At 37.0% G+C, this 21594-nt stretch overlaps 1 protein-coding gene across 3 annotated transcripts in view; it reads left to right on the forward strand.

The window, feature by feature from the left end:
* Positions 1–21594, forward strand: part of ZDHHC17 (zDHHC palmitoyltransferase 17) — a 77591-nt gene that overhangs the window by 13209 nt on the left and 42788 nt on the right. For all 3 annotated transcript variants that reach the window (XR_012673651.1, XM_075150351.1, XM_075150364.1), the window contains exons 2-3: positions 5839–5942; positions 14975–15097. Coding sequence is in view for 2 of the 3 variants with exons in the window: in XM_075150351.1 (XP_075006452.1) it covers positions 5839–5942; positions 14975–15097 (227 nt within the window). In the remaining variant the exon portion in view is untranslated. The remainder of the gene's footprint in view (positions 1–5838; positions 5943–14974; positions 15098–21594) is intronic.

Below are 21594 nucleotides of genomic sequence, written 5' to 3' on the forward strand. Positions count from 1 at the left end.
TGGTGGGCAAGTAATCTAGATCAGTATAGGATTTTTAACCAGAGCTTTCTCTTCTGTCCAACAGGTTGGAGGAAGTAATCTGTATTTTGTGTGTTTTAATCTTCTGTTAAACTCCAAAAATAGATGCTGAATGTCATACTTACGATTTCTTTCTGGTTTAGCTGCTGATGCAGAATGACTAACATTGGGCAAACTCACCCTTGATGTAACACCACTGTAGCTGGTCCTACCAGGGCTGAACGGGATGTGGGATGCCTGGGCACAGGCAGCTTTGTTCAGGTAGCCTTCTGCTGACTTAGAGCCATGCCTGCACCTATTATGGCAGCATTTGATGGTTGTGGCTGCGTTGAAGCCATTATATTTGGTAGTAATGCGTATAGAGAGATTGTGTTTAATATCCACGTCTTTTTAAATAGCAGTCTTTACTATACTAAATGTTTAAAAATATAAAACTTGCCAAAGAAGGTGGTGGAAAGGTTAAGTGTTTGCTAGTTGTTAAGCTTTGGCATGGTTTTGTTCTAAGCCATGTCTTTTACATAGCTTATAATGGGTGAATATGCGCAAGCATGTATAGACTTATGAAGAGTTTTGGTGTCTATACAAGTTTTATTAAGTGACTGAGTTGAAATCCTTACATATTTAGGCTTAGCTTTCTCACTTTTGATGTTGGGTTGTCTTACTTCTGAGTCCTTGTTGCAAACTCTGTAATACTTTAAATACACTGTTGCAGTCCTTGAGACAGAGGAATTGCCATAATGGCATTTGAAGATCTTGCCTATTTTCAGATTGTGTTTGCAGCAATGCAGTGTAATCAAATGAAACAATCACCATACCTGTTTTTTCTGATTCCTACTTTCCAAATAACTAGAGACACATGGCAGAACTTGACCACTGGCTGGATAGATACAAAGAAGAATTTGTTTACTCTTTTCTTCTTTGAGCAACAGATGCTTCAGAAAACATTTATTTGTCTGTATTGTAGTATTAGAAATCATGATTTTCAATTACAGAACCTTTTTTTCTTCTTTAAAAAGGATATAATTTGAACTTCCTTGTGAGTTAAGAATGTGCTTTTGGGTTTCAGTGCTGTGCATTGAATAGCTAAGGAGAGCTTTGCACTTCAGTTTGAAGTGACTGTATTGATAGGACCAAATACATCTCAGGTGTAAGGTTGTACTAGTTTGGCTGAAGTCATTTGAAATCTGATTATTTCTATTTTTTTCCATTGATGTATGAAAAAAATATGGCCTGTGTAAAAGCAGAGGTAGCTAGCAATTGAGTTCTGTTTACTAGATACTGGTATATCACAAGCCATGACATCTGGGAAGGTTAACTGTGTTGAGTACAACAATTTTAGTTTCCTGATAAGTCCATGTTTAATCAAACTAGTAGGCTTCATAAGCAGAGATATAAATAACCAAATTGTTCTCTGAAATGCCTAAGGCTGATAAGGATTGCAAAATCAAAAGCTGAAGGTTCAAGGAACGTGTTTGTTAGCTGTGTTTGGTAGACTCTGAGATAACACCTTGAGCAGATATCTGTTTTGGATTCACTTGTTGTAGGTCTTATAGTGGGTTCCTACTTCAGGCTGTCAGTTGGTTTCCTGTTTACTGGTAACTTGCCCAGCTCAAACAGTGTAGACCCATCTTAGATTCTGTTAATGTTAGTCTTTCTGAATGATTCTTTCTGAATCATTCTTTCTAGAATAATGAGGAGAAATTACTTTTCTGCATTTATAGTACTGTGCCCTAGCCCTGCACAGGATTTTCAGAACCCTGAAAAAAAATCTTTAGGAAGAAGAGACTCTTTTTTTGTTCCTAGCTGCTGCCTTGCCCGTCTTACGTTTTGCTTTGTCAGCCAAGCATAGTGTGTCACAGCATTGTTTGCAGTGACTTGGTCCAAATCGCTTATCAGCGGGTGAATCAAGTATTACTGTGATTCACAAAATCCAGGTTCTCTTTTATCTTGATTCCTGGCAGCTTGTTGACTTAGGAACCCAAAAGTTACTCCTCAAATTACAGTCTTATCCGGCATTGTAAGTGCCTGGTTTAAGAGTTATGTCCTGTAGAATAGCACTGATAGTAGCCAGCATGCCACTATGAGTCAACATGAAACTGTCAAGTTGCATAGATAATACTAAGTGATAAATTTTGACTCTGAGCTTGGGAATCTCTGTCCAGGCTGCAGAGAACTGATTATATTGGGTGAGGATTCAGATTTGATATGCTTTCCTGGAATTTGTCTTAAATGCTTTGCTTCCAAAATGAGTAGTATTTGCATCTTCTTTTCAGGCAAATCTAAAGTCATCCTTTTTCCCACAGTTAACACTGTGGTTAGAAGACTCTGTTGTATGATGTTGGAGGCTGTGATGTACATATACCTTTCAGGATTTTAGGGATTGTTTCAACTGTTCTTAATTGTAAAATACAAACTCAACTCTCTTAGTAAATCGGGAAACATAGGGTTCACTTTAAGTTTATATTTGTTGTGAGTCTTTATATTAAACAAATGGATTGTAACTGCTAATGTATGTGCTGGCGGCAAAGAGGGAGAGAATGGTTTCTCGCTTACTCATTTTGTGCTAGGCAGTCATATTTGCTATCACCTCAAATCTAACTTGTTAATCACTTCGGCTTGTTTGTATTAATATAAAAAAATCTGAAAGTTTCAGCATAAAAAAAGTAGTTCAGAGATGCTATCAGTACAAAAAGGGATTAAAAATTATATTTTTTTAAAAGTTAAGGGTGCTGTCATTACCTTCGAGTCTTTAGTAAAAGTAGTAGATAAGCCATAGGAGGGGCTGAGGAATATCATCTCTCACTTTAATAATTAATACTCAAGATTTTGTTGTATTCCCATAAACCTTTTTGTGAAAGCATTAGTATCATAAGGCTGTGGTTTCATGGTCACTTTAGGCTGACATAAATTTACACTGCTTGTAAATGGACAGCTCTCTTGACTGGCTAGTGTGGGCTCAAGGGAACAGAAGCCTGGTTTGTGTGCTTGAAGTGGTCAGGAAAATGCAGCTTAACAAAAATAGTGTTCCCTTGTAAATTAACATCTGCCTGAAAAATAACCCAAGTTTCTCAGTTTACTTTTAATAATGGTTAGGTAACAAGAAGAGAGAATTTTTCCCCTTCCAGCAGCTGTGAAAGGCTAAGAAATACATTGCACTACTATCTCCTCATCAGGGTGCTCCAGGACAGTGAATTCCTTTTGTCCTGGCCTCTGCCTACTTGACTTACCCTTTAGCTTTTCAGGGTCTAAGCATTCCAATTTAATATGTAAAATCCTACTGCAATTGTGTGGTGTAATAATTGGTGAACAGAGATGGTATAAATCCTGCTTTTTTTTCCTGATATGATGGAAAAGAGAACATCATGTGGCACAAAATAATGAATTTAGTCTTCTCTTATATTTTACTTTTTTTTTTTTTAATTGTAATATCCTCTGATCTCTTTTTCAGCATCTTTACTCCGCATAATACTCGCTTATCTAGTAGCTGGGAAAAAAAAGGTTTGGTTAAGCTGTTGCCTTCTTCAAATACGAAGTGAAGCTATGTTTCTGGATAGTAAGAGAATTGGTTGAAATGTGCAATTTGGACAACAGTAGATTCCCTGTTTTAGATTTTCTCTCCTGTAGAGATGGCAACAGAGCAGCCTTCCTGCTGGGCTAGCAATGCTTAACTTGTAAGTCTAGTTGGTTTTTCAGGCTTAGAAAAAAAATTGAATGCCACAAAATAACATTGTGGTCACAAAAAGATGTACTCTGCTGACCATTTAGGTGAAATGAAATTGAAAACTTTTATTTTTCCAAAGAAAATATGCATATTCTTATGCATAAGAATAAATCTTGAAATTTTGAATTGAAGACTTTTGCTACACTAATTCTTAGTGTTACTATGTTCTGGTTTTAAAGCTCTAAACACTTCCGTTTCTTGAAAGGTTTTTTTTAATGTATAAAATGTCATAAATGTTCTAACTATATAAGTGACTATATTAATTTAGTACAATTTAGAACTACAAAATGTACTTAATGCATTAGAATTTCTCTTAATTTGATTTTTTTTCCCTGTCTGAAATAGGTACATTGTATGTAACACATACAAACATGCTCTACTGAAGTTACTCGGTTTTGAGATTAATACTGAGAGTTTTGGGATTTGCAACTAGACTACCATCTTGATAGTTTACTCCGAGATTATAACTGGTGTAAGTTTTTTAGACTTCTGCTTAAGTGGCACTTCAGTATGTTGAAATCTGGTAGCAGATGTTTAAAATGTGGTTTTCAGATTTAAGTCATCTTTTTATCTCGCTAAAAGAGATTGCAGTCAATAGAGAGATGGTTAATGTTGTCGCACGCAGCTAGAAAACACTTTGGCTGAGTAGCCACAATTGGACACAGTAAGACGTTACTAATGCTTCACATTGTGACCAACAGCTCCTTTTGCAGAAATTATTGCACAGCTGAGAGAATGTGAGAAATGGGAGACCTGCTCCTCTTGGCAATAGGACGTCGTCTTAGCTCTAATATGTCTCTTAGTCACTGAAGCTAGCGGGGCAACATTTGCCACTTGGGAGAGAAGGTGGTGGGGATTTGTGACTGCGAATCCTTGTTAAGGTTAGGTGTATTATATCATGGTTGTCTTGAGTCAGGTTATCTTTATTTTTTTTTAAAAAAAAATCTGTCTAGTGTAGTAATGAAAAAGTTGATCACTCATTTTAATAACTAAGTGGAAGTTGGAACCTTAATTAAACACTTCTCATAAGGTGTTTAAAAGTATTTCCAGGTATAGATTAAAGGAACAAAATTTCTGCTCATGGAACTATATGTTGGGGAAAACTGAGTAAAAGTAAATAGTACATTTTAATAAAATCAATTGAAATGAATTTTTAGAACTTTCAGAGAGCTTGCTTCTTTTTTTGCTTCACTGTTCCAGTTCTCACACTTTTTTATGTAGCTATGCTGAATGGCATGGTTGATACACAGAGGCAATCAGGTACAGTATTTGTAACAAATGGAAAATTGTCTAGAAGCTGTATAAAATTCATCATTCAATTTCAGCTTGCTGAGCTGACTTTCACATGCATGCAGTTTGTAAAGAAAAATGGTATGTTGCTGCCCTAGTGATCTATCAATAGAGAGTTTTAATATAGATTCCTCCAAGGGAAGCATTAAAGGTTGAAGTGTTGCCCTTCATCAGAAGAATTAAGTTTGTAGGGAGCTGTATCTGGTGAAAAACATGTCATGGTCATGCCATTTATTTCTGAGACCCATAGGTTAAGCATTACATAGATCACTTCTGAAGCTGGGATTGGAGTTGAAGAATCAATAAAGTATCGGTAGGTTCTAGTCATTAGTATTAATCATTCCCAATTATTTATTTTCTAGAAGGTATTTGACTGTGCTATTTGAAGTATAACATTTATTTGTAGTAGCAGAGTGAGACTTCATCAGTTTGTGGTCAATAGTTTTCTTTAGCTATGCTATGTTGCATTTATAAAACCAACAAAACTCCCCAAACCAACCAAACAAAAAATTGCTGTTACTTTTTGTTAACATTCTAAAAAAATTCCCCAGCATAGGATTTGGCTGAACTCTGCTGTTACAAGTGGTGTTTTCTGGTACGTGTTTGAAATCTATACTAGGGAATACAGTGGCCTGCTTTGCAAAGTGTAGAAGTGTGGCCAGTCAGCTTACCACCTCAGATTTAGGTAGCTTTATAGTATATTAAACTGGGTACTGGTTTTAGTTTTGCTTATAGGATTATTTTTTTTTTTCTGAGAAACTTTAGTAATGCTGATTTTTGTGTTCTAATAGCAAGTTTGTCTTTTTTAGGAAATAAAGCCTCAAAGCCATTACAACCATGGATATAGTGAATCTCTTGGACGGAAAAGCCACATTGATGATTACAGCACTTGGGACATTGTCAAAGCCACACAGTAAGTTTATTTTTGAGTGTTAGATTTGTCTGTCTCTGTATTAGCTAAAAAACAGTAAGATGGATTTTTTATTTGCATGAAGTGGAAGGTGAACTGTATTTGTAGATACGGTAGTGGAAGATTTCTGAAGTGAACTCTAAAAAATTACTGTTCAGACAGATTTATGAGCATTGTATGAAAATATGCAGGTAGAATTATGGTAAGTTGTAAATATAGGTGGTTGCTGGACAGATTGTTGGAAGAGAACGTATGGTTTTTTCCTGTTGGTACTGTTTATTTTCTGTATGTGATGATTAAGAGGTAAGTGGGCAACATTGATACACAAACCTGAGTGTTTCCTTGATTTGTTGGCATCATTTGTAGGTTAGAAGGAATGTGTCTCTGTGTAACTTCCTTCATCATCTCTCATTTTGCAGTTTCAGTGCTGCTATGAAACTGAGTTTATTGCTGAGAAAGGATTGCAGGAGTAAACTGTGTACAAATTTAATAATTGCATTCTTAATGCAGATGAATTATACAAATTTGTCTTCTACACAGTCCTGTAGTACATACTAACTCACAAGACTTCCTGAAGAATTGTCATTCTTCACCACCACTGTCGCCTTTCTTCAATGAGCTGAGGTGATAGAGAGTTTTGTAAGATTTTATTTTTCTTGTATTGTTAATTTGAATGCTTAAACTATTATATATCTTGCTAAGCTATTTGTCTTTTTCTTCTTAAAAGAAAATTTTTCCTTCCTTTTTTTTCCTAAAAGGCATCTCCTCCAACTGAAAGCAGCTTTGCAGCTCTGCATGTGACACAGGCCCCCCTTAGGTTTGGGAAGTATGTACTTCCCTTCACTTTCTGTTTCAATTGTGAGGAGTTGTAACTTCCTGAAACAGATGTTGACTGACTCTGCAATTGTTGCTCTAAATACTTTAATAGTAATACTACAACCTATAATCCGTGTATTAGGGGATTTTTAGAAATGAAAATATTGGCATAGCATCAAACTAGCTGCTTCTTAAAAGCATAGAAATATGACAGTAGAAGTGGTTTTGCAAGTTACCTCCTTCCATTCTTGTATGCTCGTTGCATGTTTGAAACCCTAAAACACATTTGTCCCCGTTAGCCCTCAAATTTAAGTGATCTGTGCTTTCAGCTGAGTTATAATTCTTTTCTGGTCTCCTCAAACAAGAATCAACAGGGCTGTGAGTTACGTGCCCTCACAGTCATGGTGAGATGTGATTTAGAGAGGATGACATCTCACCAAAGAGGACTATAGTTTCATATCATAGCCCTAATTGTTAATATGACAGGGAAAGGGGACTGTCATCATGATCAAGTTGTAGTATCCAGACAGCACTTCCCTGACAAGAGGGAGAACTCACCTTTATTTTAATTATTTACTAGGATTTGAGTGCCATGTTATACAAAACAGCTGTCTTAAAGGGAAAAATCTCTGAAGTTTAAGGCAGAAAATAAACCCACCAAATATCTGCTGATTTTGTTTACTTTTTAGTTCAGTGCTAATGTAAGTAAGATGCCACAAAAAGTTTTGTAGAAAAAGGCCATTCATCTATCTCCCAGAACTCCCTTTCCCAAGCAGTTCAGTAAGTTCAAGCAAAACGTAGGCAAACAGAATAAGAATTATTTTCAGTCTCTTAGTTTGGGTGGTTTGTTTTTTTTTTCAAGTCCAGACATGCAGCATTTGGCATGGGACTGGCAGCACAGTTACCTTTTTTCAGAACACTTCAAAACTTCACCAAAAGAATGTAACAGGTTTTTTAGTGTGATAGAGTCAAATGGTAGCTGGGGTGCTTGCCATTAGTTAAATTAAATCCTGTTGGTCTCGAGAATGGTCTGATAGCTGCTAATTATAATAATAAAGTTGTGTATCTGCCTCTGATAAAAAAAAAAAACACACAAAAAAAACCCCAAAAGTCAAACTGATCTGTCATCCAAAATGATTTGGCATTTCATGTAAGACCACTTAAACTGTAGGCTGCTTGACAGGTAGAAGGTGCATTTCACTGTAGCATAGAATTGTTTGCTATTAAATTTGTGATAATCCAAGCAGGAAGCAGGTAGTTATGTCATGTAAGTAGCTAGTCAGTCATTTAATTTTTTTCATAATCGTTGTTGTTCTTACAGTATTCAATGTGCTGCATTATTAAAAGTTTCTCCTGTGAAAGCAACTAGTTATATTATTGTCGCAACATACATGAAAATGGGGAACATGGTTCCTTAAACTTTAAAGATGATGATGAAAAATGGGATGAAAAGGTTTAAAACTCATTTATACTTCATATATGCTGTTTAACTGTAGAATTCTATTTTGAGATATTGAGTTTATTGGCACTTGATTACAAAGAAATAAAACAATGTTAGTAAAATAATACATTTGCTTTTATGTTTTTCAGCAAGGGAAAATAACAACTTGTAAGTTCCACGCGTTTTTCCAGAGTGTGTGTGTTGTTTCATATCTTGTTGAACTGTTTGTGTGCTTTACCTTCTTAGTCTGTAGATTGAACACTTATTAAATTAACATGCTCATACACTATTAGCTACAAATCTAATAACCTCTTACAATTACATTAAGACTTTGTATAGAAAAGAGCGGTTCAGCTGATGTTCTCATTGCAAAGAGTTTATCAGTATTTGTATTTTTTCCCCATTATGTTCCTGATAAATTCTCCCACAGACGTGGGGGCCGAGGTATGCTTTCTACCAAAAATAGTGTCTCTCTGTGTTTATTTTGCAGAAACTTGTGCTGGAGTAAAAATCATAGTGTTTGGTTTTAATATCTATTGATAGAAAGGACACTTTTCACTGGCTTTGTAATAAACATGTCCAGGGCATCTAGGTAGTGTTAAAAGTAGTAGTATCTTAGCCCTTCATCTTGCAGATGTTACAATGTGTGTGTAATCTCTTGGCATCTTGTATTTGATGACAGCAAAATTCAGTTTGGTTCATATAAATTTGCCACTGTGTTTCTGAAAGCAGAAGCAGGTCACTCATGTATTTGAAAATCTGTTTTCAAAGCAGTAGTAAAAAAATCATCCATTCCTGCCTTTGCTATTGCAATGGAGGAACATTGCATACCAATACTTCATAAGTACTTCACTTATAACTGCATAGAAAGTCTTTGAATTTCTTCTGCCTTTACAAAATCAGAGGGTGGGCTGTGTACTATTTTTGTTCCTCTGTGATATCATTCAGTGCTCTCACTGGAGCTGCAAGGGAATGGAGTCTTGTTAAAAAAAAAAAGTCATAAGTGATTTAAAAGTTTAAGTTTAATGGAGATATGTTGGGTATGTTTATTTCTATCTCTTCTGGCACCAGTAGCCCTGTGTCATCCAAGGCTGGAGTCATAACTTTGAATATGATGTCTTGGGAAGGGTACTGTGTTAACATAATAACTTAAAAGTTGCTGCCTTTATTTTGTTTTAAATCTTTTAACCCATGAAACTAAGGAAAAGTAGCTAATGTTCACAGGTAGAGAAGTATATGATGGGTTATGACTATGAAGACAAAATCTGAGACACATTAATCCTTGCGTCGTGTTTTTCAGTTCTGTTGAGAGTGAATAGGCACCTTCTGCTTGTAGTGAACTTGAGCAAATTCCAGCTATGCTGAAAGTATGTTAAATAACCATTATGAACATGGGTATTAAACATTAATGATATTAACAAGTGACTTCTGGAAGATTGATTCCTTGTGCTCAAGTGTTACGATTTAGTTATTGCAAGATTAACTTTTCTGTTAGTTTTATTCACTGAGATCATTCAAAATGAAGTTGTGTGCGTTGTGAAATAGTGCAGCACGAAATATGAAATATGCTGAATCTTGCTCAGGAAAAAAACCTTTGGATACATTTGAGAACATGCTTTTTTCCCCTCACTATTTCTCATCATTCATGAGGTAACTGATAAGAAAAAAATAGGATACATATGGAATAATTCAAATTGGTGAGGATTGGCCAAAGTTACAATTACTCCTGGCTTTTTTCAGCTATTCACAGGAGAACATGGGCAGACAGTGACACAGGTACACATTCTTTATGCCTGGTCATTTGTGCCCATAGAGTTTGATTATATTGCTGAAAGTGAAATGTATCTGACATTCACATGGAAGGGTGAGATTTTTTTAACCACGCTAGTAATATAGCCACAACTGTCTAGACAATTCGAGGCTTTGCAACATATGCAAGAGCTGAATTTCTCTGGTCTCTCAACATCACTGTTAGCAGTTCATTAAGCAGCTCTTGAGTTGTCCCTGTGCTGTTGAAAACAAAACTGTCTTACTGTTTAACACAAAAACCATGAGAACGTATGAAAGACTTGGTTAGTATTTAACCACCATCATTCATGGGAATGAGACTTCAAAAGATAAAAAAAGATCATTTTTCTACTAATTGCATTGCCAATTAAAACAGCTTTGATTGGAGTTACAATGATAGCAAGATGAGGCAGTGAGCTCCTGGCTTACCTACTGTTTGTTGGCATGGTGATATGCTCACTGAAGAGAGATTCCTTCCTAGTATTGTGGCCAAATTTTATGTTAATTATGCAGCAAAGCTGGCAGTGTCTATTTTCAAGAATCGATGTGCTTGCAGACAAAAGACTGAAAAATGGATTACATATTTAAAATGCAAAAGGCTTCTAGGATGCCATTTTTGAAAATATTAAATTCAGAATATCTTTAACCTGCACTGACAAATAAAATGTTACAGGTTAGTTACTGAAATGGCTTAGAGACTGTGATAGTGAAATGAGCTTGCACAATGGCATTTTTGCCCTGGAAGAACTACTCCCATTTCTTTCAGAACAAGGCAAGCTCAATAGTATGCTTTAATTACACTCCATATTGATGTTTACAGCATCACCCTTTAGAATTCACCCAGCTGCTGAAAATTTGTTAGGTTAATACATCAGTCTCCTGTGAGGATTTGAATCTTTTCGTCCATTCCTCTTGCTTGAAGAGCATAGAGCCCTTTATAACAACGTTATGAGCACGATTATGCTGAGTGTCTGAAATAGGTGACTTTCTCATTTTGTAATCTAACAGTGCGTCATGAACCTTCGGAGAAGGCAAGGTGAAGTGAGCTGCAGCAAATTGATGGAAGACGACTGTGGGTAGTATGTGAGAGAAGAATTCTAGGAGAGAGCTCAAGAAACCATGACTGCATCAGACTCAGTGTTTTATTTAATTGTAGAAAGCCTGCTGTTTCCAGGAAGAGGAGCAAATCGTTGTAAACTCCTAACCTTTTTTGCCAGGCAGATTTTGTCTGTCTAGATCCTTAAGTCCTCTTGTGACAAATTAATAAATTGAAGAGTTATTGAATTATACCTTGTGTGTTACATCTTTTGTAATCAGTTACGATTGAGTTCAAGATACCAAAATAAATTGCTAGGAACAACAAACTGATGGTGACAAATAGAAAATTGCTATATACCTCATTCTCAGTTTAACTTTTGGAAAGCGTTTTGTTTTCTGGGAAGGTTCTTCTGATGTGTTGCAGAACTTCATGATTTGTTTTGTGGCCAAGCAGTAGGAAGTACCTGTGACTTGCAGTTTGCCTTCCAGCAGGGAGGAGGGGAAGTCTATGATGCTAAGCCTGGAGAAGGAATCCATTCCTACTACTTGTTGTATCTGAACCCATGCAGTAGTCTTTGCCTAGGGCCTCACAGCAACGTATGGGTGAATTCTAGAGGGTGGTATTTGTAAGCATCAGTGGACCATAATTAGACCATCCTATTAGGGCTTCTGCAAGGGCATTGGCGGCAGCATTCTGCCTCAACAGGCTGCAGGGTCAATTCACATGCTTGCTACAGCTCTCCTTCATTTTCATATCTCTTGAGCAAAGTTCTTCAGAAAGCAGCATCACATTTTGCGTAAGACTAGAGATTTGCTTTAAATGAAATTAAAAAACCCCACAAAACCCCCCCACCAAAACCCCAAAGAACAAACACCCCCCCTGCCCCATTCCCCCAAAGACTGTGGCAGTGCTGCTTGGTTATACCTATCTTGGTAGCATGGTCTAACAAAAACTTGACTAGGTATCAGAGGTTACCTTCAAGGAGGTTCATTTTGTGTTGTGTAGTTAGCTTGATAGGACGCTCATCTAAATAATTTGTACGGTGTACCATAGCTGACCAAGAGTAAGTTTGTGGTTTAGCCTCAGTAGGCACCTGAGCCCCACGCAGCTACTTGCTCACTCCCCCTCCAGTGGGATGGGGAAATGAATCAGAAGGGTAAAAGTGAGACAACTCGTGGGTTGAGATAAAGACAGTTTAATAGGGAAAACAAAAGCTGCACGTGCAAGCAAAGCAAAACAAGGACTTCATTCACTACTTCTCATCGGCAGGCAGGTGTTCAGCCATCTCCAGGAAAGCAGGGCTCCATCACACCTAACAGTTACTTGGGAAGACAAACACCACCACTCCAAATGTTCCCCCACTTCTTCCTCCTTCCCGCAGCTTTTATTACTGAGCACAGTGTCATGTGAAATGGGATATCTCTTTGGTCAGTTGGGGTCAGCTGTCCCAGCTGTGTCCCCTCCCAACTTCTTGTGCACCCCCAGCCTACTCACTCGCAGGGCAGCATGAGAAACAGAAAAGGCCTCGATACTGTGAAAGCATTGCTCAGCAATAGCTAAAATTTTGGTGTGTTATCAACACTGTTTTGGTCACAGATCCAAAACATAGCCTCATAGGAGCTGCTATGGAGAAAATTAACTTGATCCCAGCCAAAACGAGTACATGTAAGAAAAATCCTAATCCATTGCATGAAAGGTTTACATGATTGCCTCTTACACTTTATAGAAGTTAGCATTATTGTGTTCTTGTGTTTGTATCTTTCCAATAACTTAGAATATTTCATTACTATAATTTCTTCTTGTTGTATAGTACTACTTATTTAAGCAGGATTAGCAGTTAGCTAAACTGAGCCTTAGGCAGTACAGTTTTTTTAGCTGGTGACTGTTAAACCTAATAGCAGGGCTGTAGGTCAATAATTTCTTACATTATGGCTTCAGTTAGTTGTTTAAACGAAGGCAGCAGGCTTGTCTACAATGGGAAGGGTTGTCATAACAGTTGACTGGAGTAGAACAGCTTGTCAACAAAAGGATGTTTTGCTATTCTATATGAATCACTTTTAAGGTTACCTCGAGATGTTGTAATATGCTAGTGCGATATTGTACTGCAGTAAGATCAGAATTTGCTGTCTTGCTTTCAGAAGTCCTTCTTTCCCACATCTCTTCTATTGTCTCTTCTCACTTCTTGTTCTTGGCTGACCTGCCTTTAGTAGTCCTAACCTGTTTCAGTGCCCTTTCAGCTAGGGTGGGGAAAGTCAGGAATGGTACATGTTAAGCCATTTGAAGAGGCACTTGTCAGGCCACACTGCGGATCCAGACCGGGACTTTGGGAGATAGTGCTCCTCAAGATCGGCCAGACTTAGAACCTTATCAGTTTTCCTGGCAGTTATGTGTGTCTGACTAGGTGTATCTTGTCTAGCTGGTTGCATGTTTTTAAGTCTTTGTAAACCAAAACTCTTCTCCCCTTCCTCCCCTCCCCCCCAACCTGATTAAAAACTGTCATCAAAATTATTCATGACTGCTGTTTTTTTAACTCAGTCTGAGGGACCAAATTTTACGGGCTTGTTGCCAATTGGTATGTACTGCACGCAATAGTCTTTGTTCTGATCTTTTGTAATGTTTGGAAAGATTATAGGTATGACAGCAATTTCTAGCATTTTTCATAATTTCTAGTGCAACTTTCCTAAGAAATTGAAAACAACATGATCTAAGTAGGCTGTTACGTCTAGTACTTCTTTTTTGGTAGCATCCAACTAATTTAGGTGCTTCAAGTCTGTGATAGGCTTGGAAAGAATTCCTGAGGTTTGTTGATTTGAATCATTTCAGGCTTCACTATGGGAGCGCTGTCCAGATTGAGGATCCATTCAAATACATGAAAGAAAAAATAAGAATGATAACTACCCTGGAAAAAAGGTCTCGGCATCAGTTACACGAGCTGATCGAGTGGAGCAAAGGAGCCTTAAATTGTCTAAGGCTGTCTCTTCTGCAGAAAGTAGAACTTAGAAGCAGCATAAGGAAAACTTAAATTCCAACTTTGAGAGGCTGTTAACATTCTGCTCTAGCAGAAGTCGGATGTCACGAGGCATAGATCTTGATCTCAAGGTTTGCTCACACATCAGTCTCCTTGAGACTTGAGAAATCCCTCTGGGTTGTACAGACATTGAAATGTAATCTTTACTTGCCTTTCTGCATTTCTTTTATTGCCACTAAAAATAGGTGGTAAAACAGTGTAAGTATCAAGACAAACATTATTTAATGTTGGAGTTAGTCCTACATTAGATGCCTAAGTGATGTTTATGCTTCCTGAATTGTTTCAACTTTCAAAATGTATGCAGATTTTTTTTTTTCAAATGAAGGTAGCTCACATTTAATAGTCATCTTTAATGAAAGAATTAATTTCATATTAAAGTATAAAATTTTGAAGTGGTATAAAAAAGTAAATGGTACTAACTTACATCAGACAAATTGCTATTTGTTTGTTATCTGAGAAGAAAAATGGGAAGTGTTTGAGCTCTGTTAGTGTTTATAATTGATCTGATGATCTTGTCATCAGAATTTTAGGAAGATACTGTCAAATTGGTTCACTAAGCTCTTTCGGTCTTCAAGAGATGGAAAACGAGAACAGAGGTGAGAGAAACAAATGTAGTGGAGTCCCTGGGAAAAGAAGAGTTTTATTTATACTTGGTTTAATGTTTATCTATATTTTGCCTTGCTCTAATGTATAGTTTGCTGTGGAGACAAGTTTTCTGTAAAATCTGGAATTGGTTAATACAACTTCTGCCAGTGGAAACTTATTGTTGCAAGAGATCTGTATTCATACAGAAACAGAAAGTAAAGTTTCTGCTTCATTTCTCTTCTGTTGAAGCTTTTGTATTGTGACCATACGTATGGTGTTTGCTGAATGCATTTTTATCCAAGGTAACAACTTTGAAAAATCTTATTTTCTTCTTCAAGGTATGGAATATATGAGCGATGTAGAGAGTTGGTGGAAGCAGGTTATGATGTACGACAACCAGACAAAGAAAACGTAACGCTTCTCCACTGGGCTGCAATCAACAACAGGATAGATTTGGTGAAGTATGTATTATGCTTTAAGTTAAACGTAAACCAATCATGTCCCTAAAAATGTTGATTTATTTTTTTTAAGGTGTTAAATAATCTCTTAGTTCTCTTAAAAACTCAATTTTTGGTCTTGAAATTTGGGGGTGGGGGGAGTAGTCAAAAGACCTAATTTGCATTTTGGCAGCAATGTTTTGATGACACAGTTAACAGAAATAAAACCCAGAAGTCAGACACTTCTCAGATGAGACAAACCTGTGGAACAGCTATTCAGCTGCACGTGCAGTTTCTTTATACTATGGTATACTTGTTGAAATACCAAATTTCTTTTTTGAGACGGGGAAATTTGATGCTAGATGGTAATGAATGTTTTTTAATAAGCAAGATTAATGTGATGCAAGGGGCAATTTCTACTTCATTCAGCATTTCAGGAAGTCTTAACTTAAATAACTTCCTTGCATTTTAAAACCACAGCTGTTACAACAGGTAACATTGCAGCACCTCTCCTTTCAAGTAATAACAATCTTTAATAGTGGGAGCTATGGGATTTGGGGTATTTTGTTGCTTTTCAGTTTATAAGATCTGGAGCATAATATTTGCGACTATGTTTTAAAACCTATTATTATCTTTCAGAACATGGAGAGCTTAAATTCTGAAGGGGTAATTGTTAGTACTTGTTGTTTACAAATCAGGAGTGTGTATAGAACATGTTTTTTTTTCCCCCTCTACCAGTAACAAAACGATGAATTAAGTATGTGCAATTAAATCTAAATACACAAAATATTACTGAATCTAGAATATTTGACATAAACAGCACATCTTCAATCAGTCCACTTTTCAATTGGCGTAAATGGCACATGTTCAATCAGTCCACTTTTCAAAACAGTTCTTATTAATGAATGTGTGTACTTACACGTAAAAACAAATGCAAAACATCTTCATTTAAGCACATTCTCTCCATGTATGTCCATCACAAGCACCTTCAACAGACCAGATCTTGAGTTTCTAGATCTCAGGTTCACATTTTGCACCTTGCTTTTAAAGGACTTTCTGTGTCCTGATGCAGTTCTCTTAAAAGAAGGTTAAATAGATAAAGATAGGTAAATAGATAAGGATTTAGATCTGATGAGAAGGACAGAAGATCTGGTGGACAGGAAGCGGACTGTGAACCAGCAATGTAGCCTTGCAGCAAAAAGGGTCAATGGTATACTGGGCCTCATTAAGAAAAACATTGCCAGCGTGTTGAGAGAGGTGATCCTTCCTCTGTACTCAACTGTTGAAGCTGAATCTGTGTGAAGTTGTGGATTCCCCTTTGCAAGAAAGATACGGGCTTACTGGGGTGAGTCCAGTGCAGGGACACAAAGATGATTAAGGGACTGAAACATCTGACATGAGGAGAGGCTGCAAGAGCTTGGACTTCTTAGCCAAGAGAGGAGAAGGCTTATCTTGTCAATGTGTATAAGATCCTCAAGGAGGATCTTATCAACGTATAAGTACCTTGGATACCTTGTAATATAATACCTAGAATCTTATCAATGTGTAGAAATACCTGATGAGAGGGAGTAAAGGAGACGGAGCCAGACTTTTCTCAGTACTGCCCAGGGGCAAGGTAAGAGGCAGAGGGCACAAATTAAAACACACATGAAATTCTATCTGAACATCAGGAAACACTTATTTTACTGTATGGGTAATTTTACTGAGCGTCGGCACAGGTTGCCCAGAGAGGTTGTGAACTCTCCATCCTTGGAGACATTCAGAACCCAACTGGACATGATCCTAGACATCATGATCTAGGTGCTTTGATCAGGGATGGTTAGACTAGATGATCTCCAAAGGTCCCTTCCAAACTAAATGATTCTGTGAAATAATTCAGTGTTTCTGACATAATTCTTTTTTTTATATGCAATAGATAGCACAACCAGTTTTATGTCTTTATTGTGGGTAGAAGCTTATCATGGAAATGATAATTCTACATTTGGTACCTTCCTTTCATAATAAGATAGGTAACCAACGTGCTTTCTGGCATGCTGAAAGACAGCCTCTTGCAAAAGTGATGCAGGACCTGGTTTACTTAAATAACCTTTTTTGTGAGAGTACATTTTTTACCCTGTTGTTTTCTTTCTTTTCATTCCATTTTCCTTCTGTGTTGTCCTGGGTCTTTCATGGCTAGCATCTTACAACTTGCTGTGAAAGAACTGAAATGCATAAAATTTTTCAGATAGCTGTTTTTCTTTAAGAAAAGTACAGCATCTAAAAGCAGTTATTATATTTTGAGCTCACTTTTTTTATCCATCTTGAATGCATAATGAATTATGTGCAATGAATTGTTCATCTTATTTGAGCTGTTGGAAGACATATTTGTATTACAGATATTGGTATGTCTTTATAAGGTCTGAAAACTGAATGGCATTGAGACAACTATCCTCATTTAAAAACATCAGTATGACATGAGGCATTTGAAAAAATAGGCCTATATTATGGATAATGTTTCTGTATTAACTTATGTATAGTTTCTGTATTAGCTTCGCAGTGCAGTGAATCTACCTGTGTGATACTTGATTATGACTTAATGCTTTAGTTCACTAGAATTTTATGTATTCTACAGCTTTTTCTTTTTTTTTAAAAAAAAAAAAAAAAAAAACAACCGAAAAAACCAAAACAACAAAAAAAAAACCCTGCCCAAAAAGATTTGTTTGGGGATGTTCTGTCATTCACAGAGTAAAATCAGACCAAATTTTAAATTCCCCATTAGTCCTCTTTTGAAGCTAAATTTGTGAAAGAAGTACTTTAGCATGCAAGTATTTCGTGTTGCATTTTACCTTTTATTTCCCCTCCATGCGTGTTGCTAACTATTTCCTGGTATAGCAATTATATTGGACATAAAGATAGTTCAAAATCATAGAATCATAAGATCATTAAGATGGGAACAGACCTCTAAGATCATGGAGTCCAACTGTCAACCCAACACCACCATGCCCACTAACCCATGTCCCTAAGCGCCGCATCTACACGTCTTTTAAATACTTCCAGGGGTGGTGACTCAACCACTTCCCTGGGCAGCCTCTTCCAAGGCCTGACCACTCTTTCAGTAAAGAAATTTCTCCTAATGTCCGATCTAATCAAAATGTCTGATTCAGATAGATGGAAGTCTGTGCTTAAATCTCTATCTGAATTTCCAGTTAGATCTTTATTATATGTTAGGGAGATCTCTCCACCTACATTTGAGTGCTGGAAACTTGTTCTGAGAATTTTAATTCAACATAACTTTAATTGTACCAGCCATATCTCTTTCAGGTTATTTTAGTATGAGCCCTGACAGTTGAATGTTCTTAAATCTAATGTGTCTAATTATTCCTTTCTCCTCAACAATATGTCAAAGCTCTTGTCCCTTCTTGATGCATCTCTACCACTGTGACATACTGCATTGCATTTTCTTCCTGCTGTTCACTAGAGTGCATGTGACTACTAGTGTATTTAACTGCATGTAAAATTCATTCCTTCTGATGCAGTTCTTACACTCCAACTTCCTCTGTCTTGAGGGAGTCTTGATTTATTTTAGTTTATATCACCCGGCATATCATGCACTCTCTCACTCTCTCTTTTGTGAGACACTGGATTATTCCATTTCCTTAGAATGAAATTATTCTGTGTTTTTCTCTTTGTTTGATCCTATCACATCTTTCCCCAAGTGTCCACTATTTGTGCCCATTATGCACAATGGATAATTGCATTAAATATAGTGAGCTTGGTATCACAGAGATGGAGTCGAAGCGTAAATGGTCTGCTCTCATGATACCAGATCTCAGCGTCTTGCTTACTGGGTATTGACTATATGGGGTCTTCCCAATGAAGTAGCTTAGCAGCTTGTCTGTGGAGAGTGCAGGCTTAGAATTAGACTTCTCTTGTTTTTAGGATTTCCTCATCCTGTCTATTGTGAGACTTGAGATTCAGCATAGATACCGGTGAAGCCCATTGATATTTTAAAAGGATAACTACAGAACCTTTTCTTATTTCTGTAGTATTAGGGATAAGTGTCAGACATCCACAACGTAATTCTCTTTTCATCATGACACTGATCTATTGGTCTGTCTTCAACTCAATTTTGTAAAAATGGAAAAATTGGCCTTTTATCTATACAGTTACCTATTGACTGCATTTCCCCATTCCCTGTGTCGAACTTTCTCCAGACCAGGATTTCTCTTCTACTTTTCCTCCTTCTAGCAACAGTGACTGCTTGCACTTTGATTCCACAAGCACTGAATGCAAGCTGGGGTAGTTTTCAAATGCCTGGCAAAGACTTCGTGATCCTAATGTGGAGATCAGTGGAAGTATTTTCTTCTTAAGGCAACCTCTTATCAGATCTGCTTGCTTTGAATGTAAGTAGATTACTTAAATAGGATTTGCACACCTGGCATCTTCTAGCATGGAAGCTTAGATGACTCGCAGAGAGTAGAATCGCCCAGTTCCTCTTTTCTCCAGGGACATTCTCACCAAGCACAAAATTGCTTCTGCAAGATCTACCTAGACAAAGAGATTAACTTCTCAGTCTGGTTTTGCAGAAAAATCTCACCATTTATGTCTACTGAAACTGAAATGCAGTGATAAATCTCAACTTAGACTAAGAACACCCTTAGGGAAACATAAAATGTTATTTCAGTGCGCCATCTGGCAGGAGATCGCCGCCTTGTCTTTTCCCAGTTGTCAAACTGCAAGTTCTTCCTTCTAAATAAAACATACTAACCAGTAAGCAGTACTGCTGCTCAGTAGAATCTGAGCATATTCTGTGTTTCTGTGGGGACCAGTGTTTGAATTAAGACAATCTGTTTTACGTTCACCTCCCTGTGAGTGGTTGTCACATCAGTGAGATGGATCCAAGCTTTGACTGCGAATTTCTCTGTGCTGTCTTTTATCTAGACAAGATTTCCTTGGGAACTCCTTCCCAAGGTGGACTGAATAGCTCCTCAGTGTCTTTTTTAAATTTGTTCTTTGGTAGTTGAGACTTTGCTTCACAATAACAAAATTATGTTGTCCCTTTACCTTATATACACCTTGTCTTTTCACCTACGTGGCACCAAGACTTTCACAAAATCTTTGGTTGTTCTCATTGAGAAATCCAAAAACTTAACTTCAGCAGAGAGATGTTGCAGTTTTGTTCTTTTGGGGTTGGAGACCAGTGGAGTGGACTATCCTGTGTCGATCAGAGCAGATCTTCTTTGTCATACAAGTTTGTATGACTTTGGCAAGTCTGCTGAAGTACTTCGTTGTGTCTGATGGCTCTAAAGCAACTGTATAAAAGGACTTTTCCTGTAGATGTTTTTAGTGTGGACATGGTTAGCTAACGCATTTTTCAGTTTCTGTTCCTAAAGGTAACTTTTGGGCTGGTTTTGAAGTTTGACTCTGTGAATCAATAAGCGCTAAAGAAGAAGAAGGTAGTTACTTAGAGTAATGTTTTTCAAATTGTCCTGTTTGTTGCTCTTCTTCTTGCCGTGTCTTGAAACACTTAGAGGAAATTGAGGTGCCAGAAACTCAATGCTGAGGATTTGAAGGACAGTTTGTGTGGGTAGGAGAGCAGGATTCATATATACCTGGCAGGTATTTTGAAAGCGAAAAGTCTGCAAGCACAGGTACTTGAAATGTGCAAGCACTTAGGAATCTATAGCTAGATAGTACTTTTCAAAGGTCTGTTAGTAATAACTTTTTTCCCCATTGGCTTATACAGTAGTGAATGAAGAACTAGAAGCCTTCTGGGAAGGCCTGTTTCTTAAAAACATTAATTTCTTTGTAAGGTGTGCATTTTCTTTCACAAAGGAAAAGTAATATTGCCAGTTTAATGTCCCACATAAAACAACAAGGAAAACAGTTCACAGAAACAGTACAAATGACTATGAATATGAATTGCTGCAGTTAAATATGGGTAACTTGTTTTGTTCCTACAGGTAGCTTGTCTTTTTATAAATGTTCTTGAGGGAAAAATAATTTCTAGCCCATCATTTAGAAGTGTTTTTTAAATACTCAGATGTTTTTGTCCTTTGATTAATAACAATTGAGAAGTGTGCAAAAATCTTAGTACTTGGCTAAACACGTAACTTGAGCATGAGCTCTTGGAACAAATGACTTCAGCAGGGCTGTTCCAGTGATGATACATGCTGCAAGTTGAATTGTATATAATTTTGCCATTTTAGCCAAAATTCTCTAAATATGCTAATCTTCTAGGAGCATATTCTTTTACCATTAATTCAGAGTTCTTTTTAATGCAGCAACCCCTAAATATTTTAGAAGAATCCATTTTACTAAATACTTCTGTGGTAGAACAGTTTGTACTAATATATGTATAGCAATTATTCTGTTCTTACCTTAGAACCAAACTAGGAAATATGTTTAAACTAGCATGTTTAAAACAGAGTAGGAAGCATCCCTACTCTCCCAACCCACATCAAAAAGGCAAAAAAAATGAATGTATATGCATGACCTCTTAAAAGGAAGGCAAGGGAAGGTTCCGATCTGCCGGTCTGTAA

This window comes from Calonectris borealis, chromosome 1 (genome assembly GCF_964195595.1).
Source record: "Calonectris borealis chromosome 1, bCalBor7.hap1.2, whole genome shotgun sequence".
Lineage (NCBI taxonomy): Eukaryota > Metazoa > Chordata > Aves > Procellariiformes > Procellariidae > Calonectris > Calonectris borealis.